The following is a 22,800-nucleotide window of genomic DNA, read 5'->3' as shown; positions in this document are numbered from 1 at the left end:
GTGTGTGCGTGTGTGAGTATGTGACAGTGTGTGTGTGCGCGTGAGTGTGCTTCCCAAGCCATATATATATTGGGCCATGTGGACACAGACGTGGAGTTTTGTGGGACAGACTTTGTATTGGCTGCAGGGCTGCTGGCCTCCTGGTCTTCATTTCTTTTGTGAAGAGAACCGGCAGGAATATAAAGCCCCCTTCAGATCTCTGCGGAGTGCTCCTTGATTGGAATTGAATATCCCTGCATAGTACCTGACCCTGTAGGACAAAAAAATATGAGTGATCAACTGGAAGAAGGCTCCTTCATGTTCACTTCAGAGTCTGTAGGAGAGGGACATCCAGGTGAGTCAGTGAGCGTTAACATACAAAAGCTGCCAAAACGTCACTTCTTTGTGTTGTAAAAGTATCTCAGAACATGCATACATTTATCTCTATGTTCTTACTACACACACATGCATGTGAGTAAAGTCGATGCAAGTTGAACTATTTGATATAACCCCAGACTGCTGCGTATTTACTCTCCAAGTATGGTTGGTATTCCATTCACAGCAGCATGTGTTTACTGCCCCTCACTCTCACTAATGGACAGCAGTAGGTGTGGGTGTGAGAGACAGGCGGGTGTAGGGTTGCGCATAGAAGATAAAAAAAAAAGAAAAGTCCAAGCACACAGTGACACATAGAGTCATTTATGTTGACAACAGTCTGCTAAAAAATAGGAACTACAACAGCTTCTTACAGTTTTAGTCTAATTAAAATGGCGTGCAGCAGCCGCTCTGCCAGGTATTAGATAAGAATCATTCTGATAATAGAGGCTAATGTTTAATAAAATCATAGAATAACAGCTGTGTGTAACTTTGTTTTAGTGTGTTACAACTCTTAAGTAAAAGATCTATAAAGGCAGAAATAATCTTGTGTATGTTATAAGCTCTTGTTAAAATTTGAAGTGTACTCTGTCCTGTATCCTGCTGCCTTTAGACCCCTCCTAACCCCCACCCTGTTGATGTGTTGTAATCCTTTCACAAATATGTAACCTTACAAAGTCCCGTGTGCTAAATCGATAATCAGTAAACTGGTTGTGCAGATTCACAGATGATAGACTTTAACTGTGAGCCCATAATATGAGGTAAAACCTTTCATTTAGCTTTTATCTCAATATTTTTAATGGCTTGAAGATGATGTGTGATCACCTGAAAAAAGTACATCTTGACATGTCACTATAGATCACATGGACATGAGCGGTCTTAAACAACAAATAATAACCACTAAATAAACAACCACAAGTATACAGTAACTAATGAGATTGGGTTCTGTATGTACGTACTGTTACATACAGTACAATCTATAAGAAGCTGTTACACAGTGTGAACATTCACAGGGGCGCGTGGCCTTCGCACGGTGCACTCTTAGATTTGATAACACACCTCTAGGTCTGGGCTGTTCCCACAGATAGTGGCCATTATGACACAGCACACCTGCAAGACTGGAAGCAGAACGCAGAGTCGATAAAGAACATTTTCTATCAGCCACACTGCTCTGTTTTGAGAGGCGGTCGTTGTTTCTGATGTAACCTGGGTATTGCATTGCTTCAGCGGGGCGCAAAGAGAGATGAATGGACGGGTTTTTCCAGGCATTGTCCTGCTGCTGCACTCAAAATCAAACTGATGCTCTTCTAGTCTGAAATATTTACATCTATGCTTCCATGCAAAAAGGGACTTCTTCTTTAGTTATGATGTTATGAAAAACATTCAGACTGAGTAAAGAAGAGAACACTCAAACTCAGTCTGAGCTTTTTGCTTTGTGCTTCTCCACAGATAAGATCTGTGACCAGATCAGTGATGCTGTCCTGGATGCTCACCTAAGTCAGGACCCGGATGCCAAAGTGGCCTGTGGTGAGCCCACTAGACGTCAGAGTGTTATCTATGATGTCTTTTTTTTACATTCTGCTTACAAGTAAGACAAAGGTCAGCTTCTGGTCAGAATGTAAACGAAGTGACCCACTGGCCTGAATCTCACCTGGAATTTAACTCATCTGCAGTGTTAAGATTATGTATTGTATTTCAGTATCGACCTCTGAGTGTCACAAGAGGAGCTTGCTGACATTGCAACACCTCCTTGTAAGTGACTGAAGTCAAAGACGGGACAGAATATGATCATTGTGCGTGTAATGTGTTGACAGAGACGGTGTGTAAGACTGGCATGGTGCTGCTCTGTGGTGAAATCACATCTCGGGCTGTTGTGGACTACCAGAAGGTAGTGAGAGACACCATCAAACACATCGGCTACGACAACTCAGACAAAGGTGAGGACATAACATCAACAGAAACACACATGTGTCTGTTTTTCTCTAAACTGAGTCAGTCACTTTCCTTTTGCAGGTTTTGACTATAAGACGTGTAACGTACTGGTGGCACTGGAGCAGCAGAGTCCGGACATTGCTCAGGGGGTCCATGTTGACAGAGAGGAAGAGGACATTGGAGCAGGAGACCAGGTGGGAGCTGTTTTGACTCAATATGACCCCGTTAATGAGTTTAGACCACATCTGGTGAAATGAATGTTGGTGTTTATGAAACCTTAAAAAACATTTTAAACAGGTGTATTAGTCCACTTTTTTCTTCTTTGGACCACAAACTGACATCTTTAGGTGAAATTTAACAAGTCAAAATAAGTAACTGTAGCAGCTACTTCTGAAAGACATTCTCTCCTAACTGTGGTAGAGTGGACTTTTATGTATAACCAGCAATTAGCAACCATTGCCTCTGCATTGTTATCTCCCCTCTGAAGGGTCTGATGTTTGGCTACGCCACAGATGAGACGGAGGAATGCATGCCTCTCACCATCGTCTTGGCTCACAAACTTAACGCAAAGATGGCTGAACTCAGACGCAACGGCGTTATCGCCTGGCTCCGTCCTGATTCCAAAACACAGGTGAGGTGACTCCCCAGAACTGCACTGTACAGAAACAGCACTGCTGATTTGTGAATTGGTTTCTTGTTTCCATGTTGGACGTTTTTCAGGAGATTATTTTGGTGCCACCACACAAAATCCGATCAACAGTGGCTTTTGGAAGTATTTAATTTAAAGCTGTCTGTACAGAAATAATAGACTTTTGGCTGAAAAGAAAGTTAGCTGCAGATTGTAACTCTCAAGTTCAAAGAGTCCAATACCTCTGTGTACCTGGTCAGTGGCCGGTTGTTAGGCCTTCAAGCAGGAGAGAGTAGGTCAGGTTTTAAACTAATGCCAGTATTCAAACAGTGAGGCAACACTACATGACAATCTCCTTGTGGAGAAATGTGGGTCAGAAGAGTATTATGTCTGTAATAATATGAATCTTGAACAGCATGTACCAACTTTTGACCTCTTGTTTGTCCCACAGGTGACTGTACACTATGAGCAGAGGGACGGAGCTGTGATCCCTAAGAGAGTTCACACCATAGTGATCTCCGTCCAGCATGATGACTGCATCACTCTGGATGAGCAGCAGAAGGTCCTGAAAGAGAAGGTAAAGCCTCATAAACAAACCCCACTGGGCTCAAACTCATATAAACTATAGTTTAGAGATCAGAGTCACATGTTTGCTTTTAATGCTTAATCAGGTTATCGACACTGTGGTTCCTGCAAAATATCTGGATGATAAAACAATCTACCACCTCCAGCCAAGCGGTCGCTTTGTCATTGGTGGACCCCAGGTGACACATTGCTCATGTAAATTGTTTAATTAAAGGACAAGGTCACTACTGGGTTTTGCTCATCTTCCCTCTTTCTTTTTACCCAACAGGGTGATGCTGGCGTGACGGGCAGGAAGATCATTGTAGACACGTATGGTGGTTGGGGAGCTCACGGTGGGGGAGCCTTCTCTGGAAAAGACTTCTCAAAAGTTGACCGCTCTGCTGCCTATGCTGCCCGCTGGGTGGCCAAGTCTCTGGTCAAAGCTAAACTGTGCAGGAGAGTCCTAGTTCAGGTGAGTCCACAGCTTTACCCCCTAAAACACGGTGTGTGCTGATTTAAAAAAAAAAAAAAAACAACCCACTCACCCATCTCCACCTCTGTATGTGTTACAGGTGTCTTATGCTATTGGAGTGGCTCAGCCTCTGTCCATCTCCCTGTTTACCTACGGTTCATCCCTGAAAACAGAATCAGAACTGCTTCACATTGTCAACAAGAACTTTGACCTGCGGCCGGGAGTCATTGTCAGGTAAACACATGGATATGAATAAAAAAAAATATATAAAAATATATAGTAAAAATCAAAGTAAAAATGAAAATTAAAACTATATTTGACATTTCATAAACAATGAAAATGGGCAAGAGATTGTCTAATCAGGATAGGACAGGTACTTTAAGTGAATCAGACTTTATCATGTACAGGTAACTGACAAGCTGATAATCAGAAAGCACAAATAAAAACTAATTCAGAGGGTTGCTCAGGGACAAATTGTTACAAATGTAAAGATAAAAAGGCAATAGATTAAAAAAAAAATGAGGGTATTGTTTTCTGCATTTTTTTAGATTCTGCCACCAGGTGGCACCACAGTTGTGAACACAGTTCTTTGCAGATGGTGCCATACTGACTGTCTGTGTGTACATTTTTTAACACCTCTGATGTTGCTCTTCCTCTGAATCCTTCTCAGGGAACTGAACCTGAAGAGGCCGATCTACCAGCAAACGGCCTCTTATGGTCACTTTGGCCGACCAGAGTTTTCTTGGGAAATACCCAAAAACCTTGTCTTCTAAATACTCCACCTGCCTGTCCTGACCCCCTGCCTGAATGCTGAACAAGCTGCCTCTTCATGAGCTGTAACAGCCAGCTCCATCAGCTGATAGAACATTAATAAAAAAACAACAATCCAAAGCCAAAGTTAGGGAGGGATAAATCAGCTTTAAAGAGGTGAGAAGAGAATAAATGTGAGCCAGATGGACATATATAACGGGACATCCTCCCACTGAGGAGAGAGACATTGCAGAGGACATCTTGGTATCAAATCTTTTTTACCAGCCCACAAAACATCTAATTGCAGTTGCTACAAATGTGTGTGTTAGTGTGTACACTAACTAGTACATTTGCAAATCTATACTAGTCATCAATGAGATGAATACACCTCTACAGTGTTTTGACCTCAAAGCTGTTCAGGTTTTCTGTTATGTGCTGAAACAAGCTCAGTGATTTATTTTCAAAAGGTGCTATTGACAACAGGCTAGTAGTCCACGTCAGAGGTGTAATCGCTGCTCAACCAAAGGCTTTTAAAGATCGTTTAGTGTGAACTAAGTCTTTTTTTGTAATATGTGCTGCAGGAAATTCAAGAAGAGAGGTCAGGAAAACACACAGCATTAAATATGTTACAGTCAGTCAGATGTGAAGGATCCCTGCAGGTTTATGTTTTCATACTCTTTTCCATCCTTTCAGCCCGGCATTCATGTAATAACCCTTCATTGCTGCACAGATTTCCTGGTAGCTGGATTGTATGTGGGTTTTTTTTTACCTGCAGGCTAGCTGCTGTAAATTTGAATTAGGAATTCCGACTTGAGTGTGAATCTTCTCTGTTTTGCTCTGAGCAGTGGAAAGCCAACTGAGTCTGAAGCATTTTATGGACCACTGATGTCTTAAAATACTTTGCATGTTTTTAGCCTGTGCTGATCTACATTTTTGATGATTTCATCTTATTTTATACAACCAAAGGAGTCTACTCCTTCTCTGGTCTATTTCCTATTGAATGTCCAATGAAAGGTTTCTTTAGAAACCAATATCTCTAGTAACAGCTGCAGCTCAGCTTGTAATAATTCTGCAGATACTGTAGACTCTAAAACTGTGGATTTAGTGGAGAGAAGGGAGTGGTTGTTAAAATATATCTAATAGGGATTTAGAAATGAAATTAATTTAAAGATAATTTAATGACAAAATGTTTTGTTTTTGTTGCTATTTTGCTTCTGATGGCAGTGAGGGTTGTTGTAACCAGATCCTTCCGGACTTGTGTGGTGAGCAAATTAACAGTTCTTTCATTTACAGCCTTTTTTGTAATGTTATCTATCAGTGTCATCTTCTGCCTGATTTGTTGGCAGAGCAATTCGGCAATGTAAATAATGAAACAATAAAAAGATTATAGATATGAACCATTTTATATCACTTTTTTATTCATCGAACATTAAGGCATATATGTATACAATCATATGACTTTTCATCAAAATAGAATTTACAACCTAAACCTCTTTGGTTTTCATTATCAAAATAATACATAAGGCACAGGGAGCACTTTGCTCTTCAGCTGATAATGGAGATTTCTTCTGAGGTTTACAGGTGCCAGTTAGTTTGTCAAGATGTCAGAAAACCTTCTTGTAGAAGTTTAACCCTGGCCTGTGTGAGCAGCACAAACATTCTCACAACATAACACATACACACATAACATCAAATGAAGGCTGAATCTTTTACTGATTTCTTTAATAATCTATGATATGATCAGTCCTACAAGTTTGGGGTGGGGGGGGGGCAGTTACAGCTATACTACATGAAACAAATATACACTACGAATCCTCATTAACATAAATTCCATTAAAACAAAGCAGAAGGTAGAAGCAAAGAGTTAATTCTGCTTTGGACAAAACGATGCAGCTGGTGTTGTAAAATCTTCCTGAGAGTGCAAAGATCTGACAGATCCATAAACAAGAAAACATGGACTAGAAGTAGAGATGCTGATATGAAATGAATGTAAAGTCTGATTTGCCTGGATTCTTATCATGTAGATCAAGCACCTTTAGTAAATGTGGATGTCCAGAGAGCAGCATGGGGAGCTTTAGAGGCGATTGATTTGTTCGTGGTACACGTAGTGTTTGGTCACAGGTAGAACTAAGGCCAGAAGCTGCAGTTTATCCAGCCTATGAAATAAAATAAGTGGCAGGTTTGGCCTTCAGCTGAATATTTTTGGCTGGGGACTAGTAAACAAAACCTGTGATCTGATCGGCAAGGTCACAGCTCTGTGATGAGCTTTCTGGCTGACAGAGAGAGGCACAGATGAACACAGGCGTAGCTGCTGTGAAGTCCAGCTTATTCCACATTTTAGTGTTCAAACTATTTTCCGAAGTATACATTACATCCTGTAACTAAGAATTATTTAAAAAAAAACACAAAAAAAAACACCCACAATACAGGCACAAACAAAACCTCTGCCCAGCACATGGCTGGTTGTGAATGAATGGAACGATATCAGGCACTAACTAGACTCTGTTCTTGATGTAGTGGTCGTCTTGTCCCTGCTCCCAGTATAAGCAGTTTTATTGCTCATCCTATTGCTTTCATTTATCAGCTGTTATCGCAGCTAAAGTGAGCGGGAGAATGACAGAATAAGTGTTTTAGCACAGAAGCCACGGGAAGAATAGACAAACTGTCTAATAACATATATCTCAGTGTTACCAATCCTTCCTTTACCCTTTGCTCTGCAGGACATGCTCAAAAAAACCCTCCCCACTCTGATGTCAGGGTTTCAAAGAAAAGGCGCATGAAGGTAAGGCAACATGAACACATTCACCTCCTCCTGGATGGAGAAGTCCAAGTACAAGACCTCTGTCCGTAGGACCTGAGAAGACATGTAATGCCTCGTCACTAAATTCAATAACGCCAGAGCTCTGGTTCAAATTAACTGGAATGCATTTGGCCTGTGGACACTGGGTCACCTCTCATTCTTTTAACAGTAACGTGGATCCAGTTTTACTTAGGTATAAAAAGCCTCCAGTCATAGACCGTGGATACTGTGTGGGGGAAAAGTGTTGCATATGTGGAGTTACTGTTGCCGTTGAGTTACATAGCTAGCTAACATTCGTGCTGATGCGTGCATCCATCAGAACAACCAGTTTGACCATCCGTTCATCTTTGGCTGAAAAGTAACAAACACGAGAAAAGACAAAACGGATAAAAGCAGCTAAAGTCTTTACAGAGGTGGAATTTCAGAAGGTTATTTGACATCAGATATGTTGCTTTATGGATGATTTATTTGCCTGCTGCTCTGCTCTGTTCCCATGACTGAAGCCTTTTGATAGTTTTGTATTTGACAAACTGTTCAGGTCTGACTGGTGTAACACCATCTTCTCTCTGCCTTAACACTGTCAGCTGGGCTGTCCAGCAGCCCTCACTTATTTTCTGGCACCTAGAAGGGAAAAGGCCACATAATGAGAGTTCACATGATCTCAGGAAATCCATTTTCTGATTGACAGAGTAACTCCTCTGCTGGTCACTGCTAATGACAGGACTGAGCTGGGAGAGAATTTGGTGTCACATCTGTGCAATGTGCAACATGGAAATAAGTCCTTTTGAGACACAAATCCTGACAAGAGCACAACCCAAGCTCTCCATCGTGGCAGCAGATCTGCAGCCGCTCAGCCCTGTTTCATTTCAAAGCTTCACACAAATGTGGCTGGAAATGAATAATTAAACTGGAGTTTGACAGGAATAAACAAGGCAACTGTGTGGCTGTCATGTATGAGCCATGTCTGGGCTGCAGTATGGACAGGTTCTAAGGTTCGTGTGGAGGTGCTAGTGGACCAGGTCCTCCCAGTGCTACCAGAGTTCCCAATGAGTCCATCTTGTGTTCTCTCCCAGCAGATCCCAGGACTCCTCCTCCTCTGGCCAGGACCACCATTGTATCCCCTGATATGCTGGCAAACTCGAAGGCAAATGTCCCATAAAACAGCATAATGATGACGCAGAACACCCATTCAAAGATGGCTGAAGCATGTTGCAGCACGAAGCTTTCCTGACAAAAAAACACGCCACCTGAAAACACAGTTAAGGAAAACAACAGCAGCACGGTGTGAAAGCCACATGCTGCCTGCACATGGTAAGTTGCATTAATTGTAGTCACTATTCTGTCACCTCTGACTGCTAAATTTAAAAATTAAGCCAAATATGTCAAAAAGGAAATCAACATATTTCCTAAAACATCATGATATTCTTTTAAATGGCACTGAGTGTTTAACAGCATGTTCTCTATTCTCATGTGCAGCTTTAACACCATGCCCCTAAAGACATGGCAGGACTCGACACTGAATGCTGGAGAATGCTGTACATCTCTGCCCTGAGTCAGACTGACAGCTTGGGACAGCACTCCAGTGCATTCAGCAGCCTTAAAGGCTACCATCTGTTAGTGGCTCTAGAGGATACTGAGCACCAACGCTACGAAGGCCAGCAGGGTCATGCAGAGCCGGAGGTGAGCCAAGTTGTACTCTCCCTGCGTCTTGGCCAATCGGTAGGTCAGCCCTGACTGCAGGCACACAAACAGCATACTGGTTGGGAAGGCGATGCCTGCTCCGACATAGTGGAGGACTTTGGCATTATCCACCTGTGACAGAGAGACAGACAGAGAGAAAGAGAAAGAGAGAGAGAGGAACAAGACACAGACGATACTCAAACTTAGCACTTACAGCAGCTGACAGAAACAACAGCATGTGGGTGCCATCAAAGGGGGTTTCATCAGCTATCTTCTGCACCAAGTACTACTCTGTTTGAGGCCTCTCTAACTGAGAAATAGACAGTTTTATAGAGGTGACAGCAAGAAACGCAACAGAATGCCTCTTTTTCCCTGCTGGTCACAAGAATGAGAAGAAACAATACACAAAAGAGCTGCATAGGAACATGTGACTGCAGCTCCCACCACAGTATACACACACACACACAGAGCTCAGAAGAACTGATCTGAACAGCGCTGTAAATTGCAAAACATTTGCAGACTAATGTAGATGAAACAGAACTTTTCCAGGCTAATGCTAAATGTTTAACGTCTGTTTGGAATCACAATGCCTCTCTGAGGGGATCATTAGGGGATCGCGGGGATCATTAGAGCAATAGCCTTGAAGTTATTTAGTTTTGGCTTCTAAGCCATTTGTCCATTGACCTAGCTAGCACATACTGAACATTCTTGTGCAGTGGGCTAATCCTCAAGGTGACAAAGTAAGATTTCCAGACAATTTAATATGAGAAGCCCATAAAACAGAAACTGCCTGTTCCTGAGCTGGCAGTAAAGATGGGAGATATGACACAGGTTCATTCTGTTTTATTTTTTTATAAAAGTGTGTTTTGTTTACAGTGGGAATTACATTTTCCTTTATTACCTTACATAGTGTTTTTGCAACAAAATCCAATTTCTTTTTTGCATCACCTCTCTGTCTACTATATAATTACATCATATTGGTTAGATGGGGAACTGAACTCTGTGTGTGTGTGTGTGTGTACTGCCTGGTAACTGCAATCATTACCTGATGAGATAAAGTTAATGAATGTGAAGTGATGGAAGTTAACAACAAAGGTTTTGCAATAAAAATCCATAAAAAACAGAACTAGAATCATCAGGAGGGAAACAGCTCCCAATATGGCTGCCTGCCTTTATCAGAAATGACATTTCTCTGATCTCAGGCCCTCATTAGTCACAGCTGACATTTCCTGTCCACCCTTATGTAAAAACATGGTCGGGTTTCTTTTACTGCATTCTTAAAGGTCTCAGATGTGATCCTCTGCAGTATTTGCCATTACATAAAATACTTAAATATAACTAAACCAGATCAGCTGTAGTCTGACACTAAACAGCCACCTGCCTGTATAAATGAATAGTAATAGCAATTCACACTGAGCTCACATTTTTTTAGAGGAGTTGGTCAAAGAAATTTGTCTCATTGATACACCACCTATTGTGAATAGTTGTGTTTAAAAACCTGAATGACTGCGTAAATTAGTGCTGCCACATGTCGACAGTCTGCAGGGTAATAGGCGGTGTGAGGAAACACATGTGGGAACAAGCCCAACTGTCACCTTCGGTTTACATTTTCTGGAAACAGAACTACAGTAAATGGGATGAAATGAAACTATTGAACCACTGGTTTTCCCAAAATCACTAACAGACACGTTTTCCTCTTTCTGTATGCAGCTTATAGGCCAGCCGTGTCACACTCATGGCCCTCTGTGTGGCAGCAATGTGCTCCTCCATCGTCTATTTATGTGCGTCTCTGCCCAAATCATCACAGAGCCTGACAGGAAAATCCCAAGTGGCCACATAAGAGATGTGCTGCCAAAGTATTATGTAACATACGCTCAAGCTGCAGAGAGTTAGTCTGAGTTGAGTTTCTGGTGATTTTCTGGTGATTTTCACATTTGTGGTTGTCAGACAGCTCAGTCTTCTCCTGTCGTTCCCACTTGTTTGTCTGTGGATCCCGTGTCCGTGTTTTTGAAACTAAGAATTTGCATGTTGGGTTATTTTGTGTTTGTTCTATTAGGTTCCCACTGTTTATTCACCATCAGTGTCATCTCGATTTGCATCCTACTGGAATGTCTGTGGGAGAGGGGAGTCTGAGAGTTGCGGATCCAGCTCGTGATTGGTAATAAATGGGGCCTCCGCTGCACACACAAACACACACACACACTCCGTCTGCCCAGCTCCTTTCCATGCATGGCCAGACTTGATGACTCACTTCCCCCTAGCTCTTCCCGTAAAAAATTCCTCCTTATTCTGCAGAGCTGAGGCCTCAAAGGAAAACCAGGAAGAGGGTAAAGACAACCTTCATGCACTCTCACAAAAACTGCCACATCTGCACATCTGCTCCACACACTCCTGCAAGATGATTCTTCATCGCAGAACTCTGATACTTTCTGAGTAAACACTGAAAACCGAATGGGCATTTTGGCGGGCATAAATTAAATCCTCCGTGCTGTCTCTTTTTCATTATATTAAACAGGCTTTTTTAGTCAACAGTCTTTGAAAGTTAAAGGACAATACCAGTAAAGGCTGTTACATAATTCACAGGAACAGAGAAACCTGTTCTTGCTCTCAGCCCTCCAGGAAGAAAGAGCGCTGGTTTGGGAGCGCAGCTTTGTTCTCAACACGTGTGGACAGAACTGTTTTATTTGTTGTGTCTGAGAACTATTGTGTGATTGGTCGGAAATTCAGGGTGATGTGGTAAATATTGAGAAGCGGAAAAGCTTCTTCAGGTGCACAGAATCCACACTGGTCAACCAATATTGTCTGCCTGTGTGTGTGTGTGAGAGACGTGTGCTGCAGTGGGAGGGCTGTATGTGGAGTTCGCACATACACTTCTTGTGAAGTATAAAAAGTCCTGTCTGAAACAAACTTTGTTCTAGTTCCGGCCACCTCTGGAACACGAACAGATTTCTCAGTTCTCGTGGAGTATGTAACAAGCTTAAGGTCACAAGATTTCCCAAAGGTATCCAACCACATTATGTCTATTTAATCTGGAGTCACAAACCACATATTTCTAGATAAATGGCAAGGATGCCTCATTAAAGCTACCCATAACTGCTCTACTGCTATCTCGAGTCCATCTCAACAGGAAACACACACATCACATTACACTGACTTTCATTTCCTGGAGAAACGTTCTAACCACTGCTTGCCACACCTTGTCCTTTAACCAGGCCTTTATCCTAAAATTCACTCATTTACATAACGAGTTCTTGCTTTCTGTGCCCCAAAAAGGAAGCAGTTACTCACAATGTGACTTTGTCAACAGATTTATATCCCCATGATATGAGAACTACAAGTACACACACAGATACAGGCACACACACAGTCTAGGCATCCAGCCAGGGCTCCAAATGTTTAAACTTCAAGAAATTCTTTCCCAAAGAACAAATTTCAACAAGGAAGGAATTCAAGTTGAAACTACCAAAAAGCTCAGTTCAGTATTGTGTCTATGAGGGAGGAACAAAGCTTGATGTGTATTTCCTCTGAAATATGAGAGAGAGCAAAGCCATTAGAGGCGGATTAAAGCACCTGCACGGGGCTAGAATATAACTGAGAGTGACTGAATCATCCAGTGAAATGTTCTGTTTCACTGCTTGGTCGCTTTCAGTAATGTTAAAATGTAGATTTTTAGATTCTGTATCCTCAACTGTGTATAATAAAACATAATACAACTTCAGGACAACATGGCATTTGGTTGGAATTAGATTAAACTAATTTTTTTTTATTATAATCAAGTTAGGACAGCAGTGATGTAAGATTTTTCTACAGTGTAGAACACAGACTGAGTTCGATTTGTTTGATTAATTCCTATTTTCCTTGCTATTTCCTTCCATGGTATTTTTGATTTTTGGTATCAGTATTTATGGTTAGATAATTGTCTTTAAATACTGAGATTCTATCTATCACTGCGCTTGTTGTGCTGTGGGGGTAAACTTGAACACTGTACCTGGAAGTTGCCCACCATGATGAGTCCAGCAGCACAGATCCAGCCTGTGGAGAGACTTGCTGTGTTGAGAACACAATTCTGGTGCTTCTCAATGACGTGGGCATAGCGCAGCAGCACGATGACCATAACTACACAAAGAGAGAGAAAAGATGCAGAGAAGATGAGTCAGTTACATTTAAAAACTGAAGTAATAGTGGCAGAAGAAATCACAGCGGGCTTATTGTGGAAAGGTACTGTACACTGTGTCTGGCTTCAATTTAATACAAACACCGGCACTACTCACTTAGCCAAGAAACACAATATCTTGGAGGCTGATTATAAGAATAACGAGAAGTCAAATGTTTCTACTCAATAATGAAAAAATACGAGGGGAGGGAAATGGCGGGAAAGTAGGAGAGATGTGGGGGTTGCATAAGACTGAAAAGTGAAGGGAAACGAACTACAGTACAGGGGACAGATGAGTGCTGATGTGTTAATAGGCTCTGACTGGGTGCATTGTTGGAGCACTGAGGAGCTGACCCCCGCCTGGTTTCTCTTTGTTAGCTCCTCACGGCTGCTGCTTGGTGAAGCCTGACTGGGTCTGGTGAAAGCGGGGCAGCACAGGGGTTACGTGAAGAAGAGGAGGCTGTGAGAATTAAAGGGGACACAGAGCTCCTTGTGTCTTGACCTGAAGCTGATACATTGTCTGAGACAGTAAATCTCTGTGTAAGAGGCCAACTTCGAGAGTGTCTGGGCTGGAAAAGAAGAATAAAAATACAAACTGTGGTCATGGAAAGTAAAGGAAAACGCAACAATATGAAGATTTGTCTTCACTACTCAGGGATTTGGATATGTTGTGGTGTGTCTGGCTCTATGTAAGGGTCTCAATGACCAGACACCTGTGGAGTCCTTCTGTTCATAGCAAAATTAAGTTTGTGTTGTATGTTTGTTATTGTTGATCAATACAAAAGAAATGCAGCTGCCTGATGACCTTTCTGTTATAAATATAAATCTGAGGAAAATTTTTAACATAAGATGCGCCACACAAGCCAGAGGCAGCAGTTGATGAGATGGATTTGTGCATCAGTGTAGTATCTAGTTAGCCCTTAATCAAAAAGAGAGGAAGCAGCAGCATTGTAACATGTAGAATAGAAATCATCCAACAAAAAACTTGCACAAACTCGCATGGCCCGAGGAAGGGGATGCCGTAAGTTTCCAGACTGCTGTATGTTTTCTGCTGAGCCACGTGTCGGTAACAGACGATACGATCAAGGTTCTGTGCCATCATGAAGTAATCTTGTTGCAGTAAGGCTTTACGTAGGCTTCTATCAGTGCTAGCTTCTTGTCAATTTTCACTGATGGTGGATCAAGATAATGGAAGTGGTTTCATCATCAGTTATTTTAAAGAAGGAACAGCAACAGCTTGAGTAAACACAGGTTTACCACGTTCCCTCTAAAATGTGGAAATATCTTACACTGCTACATACAGAGAGCACACATGCACACACTGGGTATCTAGCCGTGGCCGACGTAATTAAAATAATTATGTCATAATGTAAATATGTACATATCTTTTTTTAATCCTCAAGCTCGATTCTGTGAGTATCTGTGTTTGTGTGAGCTTTCCTCGGTTTCCTTTGCACTAAAAGTGATTTCAGTTACAGTCATGGAAAAACAAACAGCAGTGTCTCCAGGCTCGGAAACAATCCTGTCGTTGTTTCCTCCCAGCTCCTTTTTAAAATGGAGAACATACTGGCTGTAGGGACCAGAAAGTGAACTGGAGCTCATTTCATTAGATTACAGCATCTCTGTCTCCATGTTGCAGACTGGCTGGCTGTGTAATTTTTCCTATTAAAACAAAATAACTATTCCACCTTAACAAATGAGCATGTTTAAACTTGCTGGCATTTAGATCTTCCTGTGAAATGATGTGTAAGCTAAGCCTGAAGGTTTTTAAAAAAAGAAAGAACATTTTCCCTCCCAGAGCAAATGCCATTTTTATCTGTGTTTTGGGTACACTACAGGCTCATTTTTGCAGGCTTTTTTTACTGCAACCTTCACTGAGGATGCATGTTATGCTGAGGTCATGAGTTCCTCCTGCTCAAAGGTTTCATGTCTGATGAGTAAGCAGCACAGTTGGCTTTCAGCTGACCTCACAGGGTCAATCTTCTGTCTGTCTGTTTGACAATAGGAATAATTCTACATAAACATGCCAGGGCACAGTGCTTTACTCAGCCTGGCTTTGGTCCCTAGCCTTCCCAGATCTTACTTTTTTTTTCAGAAGTCAGGAATCCCAGGGGAAGTCGGAGCATGCTGCACACACTCAATGCACTCAGTCACATTGCAGCAACATGGTCAAACTGTAACTTATGTACAACCTTGCTGTTGTAAGCACTGTCTTGCTTTCATATTCACACACGCACACAGATGAACATGCATACTTGTGCAGATACATACGCATATTCCCACAAAAGGCACTACAGCCACACCTCACGCTAAAACAAACCCTGCCGTCCCCACAAGGGGATACGTTTCAACCCAAACACCCGGCTGCATTCTCTCCCACAGCAGGTATGCAGAGAAAGAATACATGCATTGTCTTTAAACCATTGTGTGCACACTGGCAGTAAAGTTAGAACTGGGATGAAAAGGAGAATAATAATTACAAGGCAATATACAGTTCACTGGGTCCACATTATCACAGCTTGGAGTGACACTGAGCCAACTGTAGCAGGCACAGTCTTCCGAGTAAGACATAAATCAATAGGCTAACAAGCTAAGCAGTGATTATTTACAATGGTCTGTTGTGCAGCTACATACCACATCAACTTAACCTACTTTTGTGGAGACATAATAACTTGCATTACAGCTAGGTATTAACCTATAGTATGTTCAGACTGACACTGACACACTGAAGCATCCAAACTCCCTGCAAAGTCTGTCACAGGCTCTATTTGGCCAGGTGTGAATACAAATAGACTCAGATAAAAAAACAATGGGTTACTGTGAAATAGCATTGAGAACTGAGGGGTAAAATATTAAAAACTAGTGCCAGTTGTTCCACTTAGTAATAAAGAATGGTGGATCTGTGATTAATTAAGAAAAACGCCCATCGCAATTTGTTTCACATTAATTGTGTGGTCCTGCACCACTATGAAACAGCACAACAATGGCTACACCTCAAACATGGGTTTGTGCATGAACACACTGGACCTTCACTGCTGCATAGATTTCACACTGAGGTGCTACTGTCTGATCCCTGTCCTCCAGTCATAGACATTACACATATAATTTGGCTCAACTAATATTTTACACAAGTAATTTTTGAATGCACTAGCAAGGGTCCACAGTCGACCGATCAGTCAACAGACGAGGCGGCCTTAAGTGGCAGTCAGAGGCAGCATGGGTAAGGCATAAAACCTCTCCCCTGCTTTTTATACACTCATGTGTGCACACACACACTGAGCTAAACCACAGCTGGGAAACATTAACCAGATGAGGGTAGTCAGGAGTACCAGTGAGTGCAGGGCAACAGCACATCAACTCACAAAAGATATACAGAGCAGCACTTTGGAGCTCACTCTCCTCCTTTATACACACATGTTTTTCTTGTACCAACTAAAATACAGACTCGCTGTGCATGTGTGCATGAGTCTGTATAACACGTGCCTCCTCCTCTACTACTGAAAATAACCACGAACAATGTCTTCACCGGTTCTTGGTTAATGGGTTTGTGTATACTCATGTTATGGACTCAAACGTAATTCTCCATAATGTAAATTTTAGTGTGAAGTGTTGGTTCACGATCATAGTTGTGGTGGTAAACCTACCCCTCAATGTAAGTAATAATGGATGGATGGATTTTGTACTCGTGTGCATACTTACCCATGAATGAGCCTGTGCTGCAGATTAGGCTGAAGAAGCAGCTTTCTGGAGGAAGAGTCCCACATTTACTGTAAGAAAAAGCACACACAACAATAAACCTGAGAAATACTATGAGTCACCCACTACACAGCAACACTACTGCTAATTCCTAATTCCACACATGCTGTTACAGATGCATTTTGGGGTTGAACCGTGATTCCTCACATCCTGTCGTCAAGTCTTTGACTTTTCACCCACTGCATTACTGTCTCTCTTCGAGGAATGGGAAATGTTTGTAGGAGGGGAAGCCAGGAGACAGTCAACAACACTGGCTGTCTGTGCTGGAGCTCCTGCTGCCTACAAAACCAAAGCCTTCTCAGCTGACTGCGGTCACACACGCATTCTTCAGTGCACAGATGAAAATGTAAGATTCATCAGACTAAAACTCACCCTGATGATTTTTTTAATGATTTAACATGGATTTCGGGATGTAGTTAAGCAACAATGGCAGCACATCATTAAAGATTACCTTCTGCAACATTTTGACAGTTAATCTGTAGCTGCAGCTTTACCTTATTTATATGCTACAACTGCCCTTTGATGCTGTTAGATAACTGGGACAAAAAGCTAAAAGAGTAGAAGTGCCTTGATTTCTTCCTCAAAGCAAGCCAACCCTTCTGTGTGAGAGGGAGTGTATATGTGTGTTTACGTGGTTTAGCGTAGACCCGTGTTTTGCCTGTGAACTGCCACGGTGGCAAGCAGGATATTTCAGCCACAAGCTATTTTCAGAATGCACGCACACAGACACACAGAGGAGAACTGTCTCCTTCAAGCTCACTCGCTTTTTGTCAACAATGTGTCGACAGGGGTCACATAAAAACAATGGGACAGTGTTCCTGTTTTTACCCAGTAGACACAAAGAGACCGAAAAGACACAGAGGAGAGGTAGCGCCTGGTGGTTCAAGGCGGGAGTCTTACTGACCTAATGAGAGGTACATTATCGAGCGTGCAGCACAAGGTTGGCCCGCTCTGTAAATACAGCTCCTCTTCACATGACTGGTTGTACAACCTGGAATACATCACACACAAAAGGTACATATGAAGCAAAATCACAATTTAAGATGTGAAAACATCATATTCATTGTTTCAGATACAGAAGTCTACAGTTACAGAAGGCTGTAGTCAGATATAAATATTTATTGTGTAACAGCATTTTTTTGGTTGTAGGGTCACAACCAGGCTGTCCTTTGTTTTTAGGGTTAGTGAGTCAAACCACTGTGTCATCAAATAGTAGCTCTGTTGGTAGACATTAACCTCAGCTTGTCCGAAACAGAACCAGCGCTCAGAGGTCAATCACTCAATGACAGTACATTAACAGATTGGAATAACAAATGTAAAAATCTGTAGTTTATTCTTATGCTTTTTTGTGAAAATATTTTAATGAGTTATGTTTGCTACATAACAGACAAGTAACTTTGCATTCAGTAAAGAAAAGGCTGGGTGGATGTAGGTAAAGACTGATTGCAAGGCATGAATTTTATCTATAGGGATTAACAGGGGGATAATAGAAGACGGTTTAATAGCATACCAGTTATCCACAGGGCAGACATGCTGGTTGTACAGGGCCATGGCATACCTAAAACAAAGACATGATAATTAGGCAAAACAAAAAGCAAAAGTTTTGTATAAATGACCCATTGAGCAACAATAAGAATTGACTGTAGAATATCCTAATATTATTATATTCAGTTATCATGTGAATGCGACAGCACAAGGTAGCAAGGACACATTATACATACAGATACATACTGAAGTTATCTGTCAAGTTTTCTTACTTATATTCATTGATTGCTTTAAATTAGCCACTTAAACTTGGGCTCTAATCTTACCATCAGAATGTCATATTTTACATAACTACAAACCACCTGTGTCAACCTAATGAACTTTGACCTCCACGAGAGTAAAATCCTACCAATGTGACCTGCCACCGTGGCTCTAACTGACCTGACATTTCTTATCACTGTATCCGGAACTCTTAGGGTCAAAGAGAGTAAAGACTGTCAGTCAAACTGGTATGACTGATGCATCATCTTTATCTGTCTTGTTTGTTCAGTCCAGTCACTGACCTGCCACATTCACACAGCGGTCAATGACCAGAGGATCAAAAGTGTGCCCTTTCTTACAGTAAATGTGGGACTTTTATTTATTAAGCATTCTGAAGACAAAATACTTGTTTTACTGTCAGTATGCCCATAAACCTGTGCAGCTTGACAGTTTCTGTCCATACATGTCTAAGATGTCTGTACATTTGATAGGTGGCTGCACTGCAGTGGAAAAGGTGTGTGTGTGTGGGAACCTTTAGAGTTATAATATAACACTATACATGATCATATTAGAAATCTTTCTATATGGGCAAAAGATATTGCAATTGTCACATTATAATGTTGTTATTCACACAAACTGTTAAAAATATTTTCAGCAGGCAGAGACTCTGAGGGTCAGAGAGAAAGACGATATGTCCTGATTTCTGAACGCATCTATAGTTCAGTAAAAGGTTAAGCACTGATTAGGAATGTTTCCACGATCAATAGTATCCTTCTCACTAACCAACCTTTAAAAGGACAGAAACACATCATGTATTTCCCAGACGTGACTAATAAGCTCAGAATTACAAGTCATATCTTGTCTGTGACAAAGATTCTGGTGTCAAATATGAAGCCAATCCAAGAGCAGTGGTTTGATAAGATGCATATCTAGTATTGCCTGTCTACTGTAGTGGGTGTGAACACACTGGGTTAAATGGTTGTTGGTCGGCATGAAGCTATGTGAATCAATGGGAGAAAATCATATAAGCCAGATGGCAGTCAAGTTGTTGTAAAGAGTGCTGTTCTTGCATAATGCAGTGAGGAAACTCACTGGTGTGAGGGGAACATGGCAGACAGGTAGACGAGCTCTGAGTTGTTTAACTGCAGTACAGTGACACCAACTATACACACTGAAGGACCTCATTAACAAAAAGGCAGGAAAAGAGATTACAGTTAGAATTTTCCGTAACTCTGGACAGTGCAGCTCTGGGACAGTTCTAAATAAAGTGGAGGTTTTTATTTTAGTGCATTATGTGCTTTGAGTAATAATAGCTCTCTATCAAGACTCTGCAGCAGTTGTAAAGTGTAATTGCATTATATACAAGTATATATATATGTGGAATACATCACCAAGTTTTTTTTATTTAGGCATGGAGAGAAATATTTCCATGGAAAACTGGTTTGAAAATTTCCAAAAGCTGTACAAAAATAACCCCAGGAAAGGGTGGGATGCATAAACTATGGATGAATTCTAGCTGTACAAACTCCAGCTGCTGCACTGGGTGGTTGGTGAAGCACATTAATCACACTGTTTTTTTTTTTTTACACAGAAAGCAAAATATGTTCTTAAAAAACAGTCAAAGTCAAGGAGAGCTGCTCGTGTGTACAGATGAGCAACACTCCTGTTTCAAACACAACTCATAAAAGAATCAACGCCAAGACACTTGGGTGGGCACGAGCCTGGAACTTTCATGCAATGGGCATGGCAACCAGATGCTGAGCGAAAATTCTGGGTACGCTCTCTATTAACCTCTTCCAGTATTTACCTTATTCCCACCGAGTCAGCTACACTGAAAGGAGGAGTTATGCAACATGTCACATCCTTTGACATTCCACTAGTCTGGAAACAGACCCTTGACTGCTCTTAGAAACAAGGCGTCCTTGTCAAGGTAACAGGAAGGAAATGGCCTTAAAGGGAGTGCCAGCCAGGAGTGTTTGGCATCCTAACTCAGATCAGCTTTCTGCCTCAGAAATAAATGCCAGTATAAAAAAGAGCTGTCCTCCAACCCAGTGTTGCCAACATTAATCCTGTGCACCTGAATACACACTCCTGCTAGCACTGTGAAACAGCAAAGGTCCCAAAATGGTATGCAAGGTCTTAGCTTTGGCACCTGATAAGACTGTTTAGTCCCATCACTGATGTAGCACATATCCTAGATACAGCACTGTAACAATCTGGAATTGGGCCATCTGTCTCTTTCTCCCCCTGGGCTTTGCATTCCTCTCCTCAAAGTAATAACAGAACAGAGAGGAGAGCTGTCAGGCCAAGCATTAACAGGAGGTAACTCATTCTTCTCTCTCTCTGGTACATCTGCTCAGAAACTGCAGATAATTACGCTGCATGGGAAACCTGCATGTCTTACTTTTAGGAGAAGGGTGATAATCTCAGATCCTTCCTGGAGAGAGTTAATCCAAATGCAATCGCCATGGCTCCCAGGAATTCAGGATAAATATGCAACATTGCTCTCCTGAAGGCAGGAGGGGCCGAGATATCAAAGGCTTTTTGTTTTAATGTAAAACAGGAGATGTGGGATTTGTTAGCATGTCGCCTGGGTGTCACAGTACATAATCTATGAGCTACGAGCTATTTTCAGTTTTCATATTACAGTATATACACAAAGATATTCAATAAGAAATAATAGATTTGTCCAGTCAAATATTTGTTTTGACTGGAAATGCCTGCACTATGAGCACATGGCTGGATGGAAAGAATGAATTATGTGAGAAATTAAATGATGAAAGTGCTTATTTGGAGCTTCGTTGTGAGCCAGATTTGTATTATTTCATTAGATAGTGCAATAACAGTCTTATAATCATATACCAATCTCTGCACAATGTGTGTGTGAAAGAAATCGTGGTACTCTGTGTGTTACAAATGTATGCAAGACTAGATAAATGTTTAAATTTTAAGAAAATAAATAGATCTTTCACTTTACACAGGTTTAATTATTGTCATTTTCATCCTTGTTATAAAATAAACCTGACTATCAGTGCTGTCAAGGCAGCGGTTCGTTTTGGTTTTTAAGTGTTTGTAGCAAATGTGTATTTAAACTTCTTTTTTTGCTGTGTAATAGAAAAAACACTTACACGACCCATATCCCAGTGATGGTCAGCACTGGGAGGCTAACAGGCAGGATCATCCAGAGAGACATCTTCCTGCACCTTGAGCAGCCCCTTTCTTCTTTTTCCTCTTCGGCCAGCCGAGCGATATCTGCTCAAGTAGCACTAACATTTAACTGAGTGTGACTGACAGCTGCATTGCCACAGACTGATACACTTTCTTGAAGATGGAGGATGGTGGATGGCACGCCGGCAGGACAGATGTGTGTCCTTTCTTTAGCTGCTGAATGAGAGGAGAGGAGCAGTGAGTTGGGTCAGGATCACATCATCACTGTCAGGAGGTCGTCATAATTACAAGCTAACTGTTTAGTCATTGCTGTGTTGAAACTGAGTGCATTGCATTACAAATAACAACAATAATGCAATCCACCATTTTCTTCATGGGTTTGCCAACAATGTCTGATCCGCGTTATAGTTGACGGTTCATTTGATTTTATGTTAGCAAAGAAAAACATGGCTTCAGTTTATTTAAACACTGTGAAGGCTCCTTCTCACCTTCGAGCTAGCAACAACAATGAGCAGCATCAAAGGTAAATCAGTGAGTACTTACCTTCTCTCTGTCCGTTAGCTGCCAACTTTTATTTTCTTCTATTGCTGTTTTTTTTGTGAAAACTTTGGAACCGCTTCCTCCACCGGGACTCTGACACTAACACTAACCACGGTGTATCCTCGCTTTGTAGGTATTAGGTCCTATCTTCGCCTTCCTGAGGTGCCTGTTAGCCGCTGTGGACTGTGGAGTGTGGGGGGAAGGCTGGCTCACACAGCATCGCCGCCACGAGACACACTCCAGAGTATCCAGCTGTT

General features: G+C 41.6%; 2 protein-coding genes across 3 annotated transcripts; one reads left to right on the top strand and one right to left on the bottom strand.

Annotated features, from left to right (window-relative positions):
* Positions 1-84: 84 nt before the first annotated feature.
* mat1a (methionine adenosyltransferase 1A) lies at positions 85-6,097 on the top strand. Its single transcript, XM_028423721.1, has 10 exons — positions 85-334; positions 1,804-1,881; positions 2,169-2,291; positions 2,368-2,480; positions 2,774-2,917; positions 3,366-3,491; positions 3,586-3,678; positions 3,768-3,950; positions 4,051-4,184; positions 4,621-6,097. Exons 1-10 carry the CDS (start codon positions 268-270, stop codon positions 4,721-4,723), a joined length of 1,164 nt encoding a protein of 387 aa, XP_028279522.1. The 5' UTR covers positions 85-267; the 3' UTR covers positions 4,724-6,097.
* A 377-nt stretch (positions 6,098-6,474) lies between these two features.
* Positions 6,475-22,780, bottom strand: LOC114447455 (transmembrane protein 150A). Of its 2 annotated transcripts, none has more exons than XM_028423731.1 (8): positions 22,547-22,780; positions 21,964-22,219; positions 18,600-18,647; positions 17,994-18,080; positions 17,033-17,100; positions 13,169-13,296; positions 9,135-9,312; positions 6,475-8,747 (listed from the first exon to the last, which is right to left on the bottom strand). In XM_028423731.1, the coding sequence occupies exons 2-8, from the start codon at positions 22,026-22,028 to the stop codon at positions 8,488-8,490; spliced, it is 834 nt and encodes a 277-aa protein (XP_028279532.1). In that variant the 5' UTR covers positions 22,029-22,219; positions 22,547-22,780; the 3' UTR covers positions 6,475-8,487. The 2 variants fall into 2 exon arrangements, with proteins under 2 accessions (XP_028279532.1, XP_028279533.1); XM_028423732.1 differs by having other exon boundaries at positions 21,964-22,216.
* Positions 22,781-22,800: the final 20 nt, after the last annotated feature.

Source organism: Parambassis ranga, chromosome 15 (genome assembly GCF_900634625.1).
Source record: "Parambassis ranga chromosome 15, fParRan2.1, whole genome shotgun sequence".
In the NCBI taxonomy this organism is placed as follows: domain Eukaryota; kingdom Metazoa; phylum Chordata; class Actinopteri; family Ambassidae; genus Parambassis; species Parambassis ranga.
Note: the sequence above shows the minus strand (reverse complement) of the source record. Positions and strands in the feature narration are given on the sequence as shown.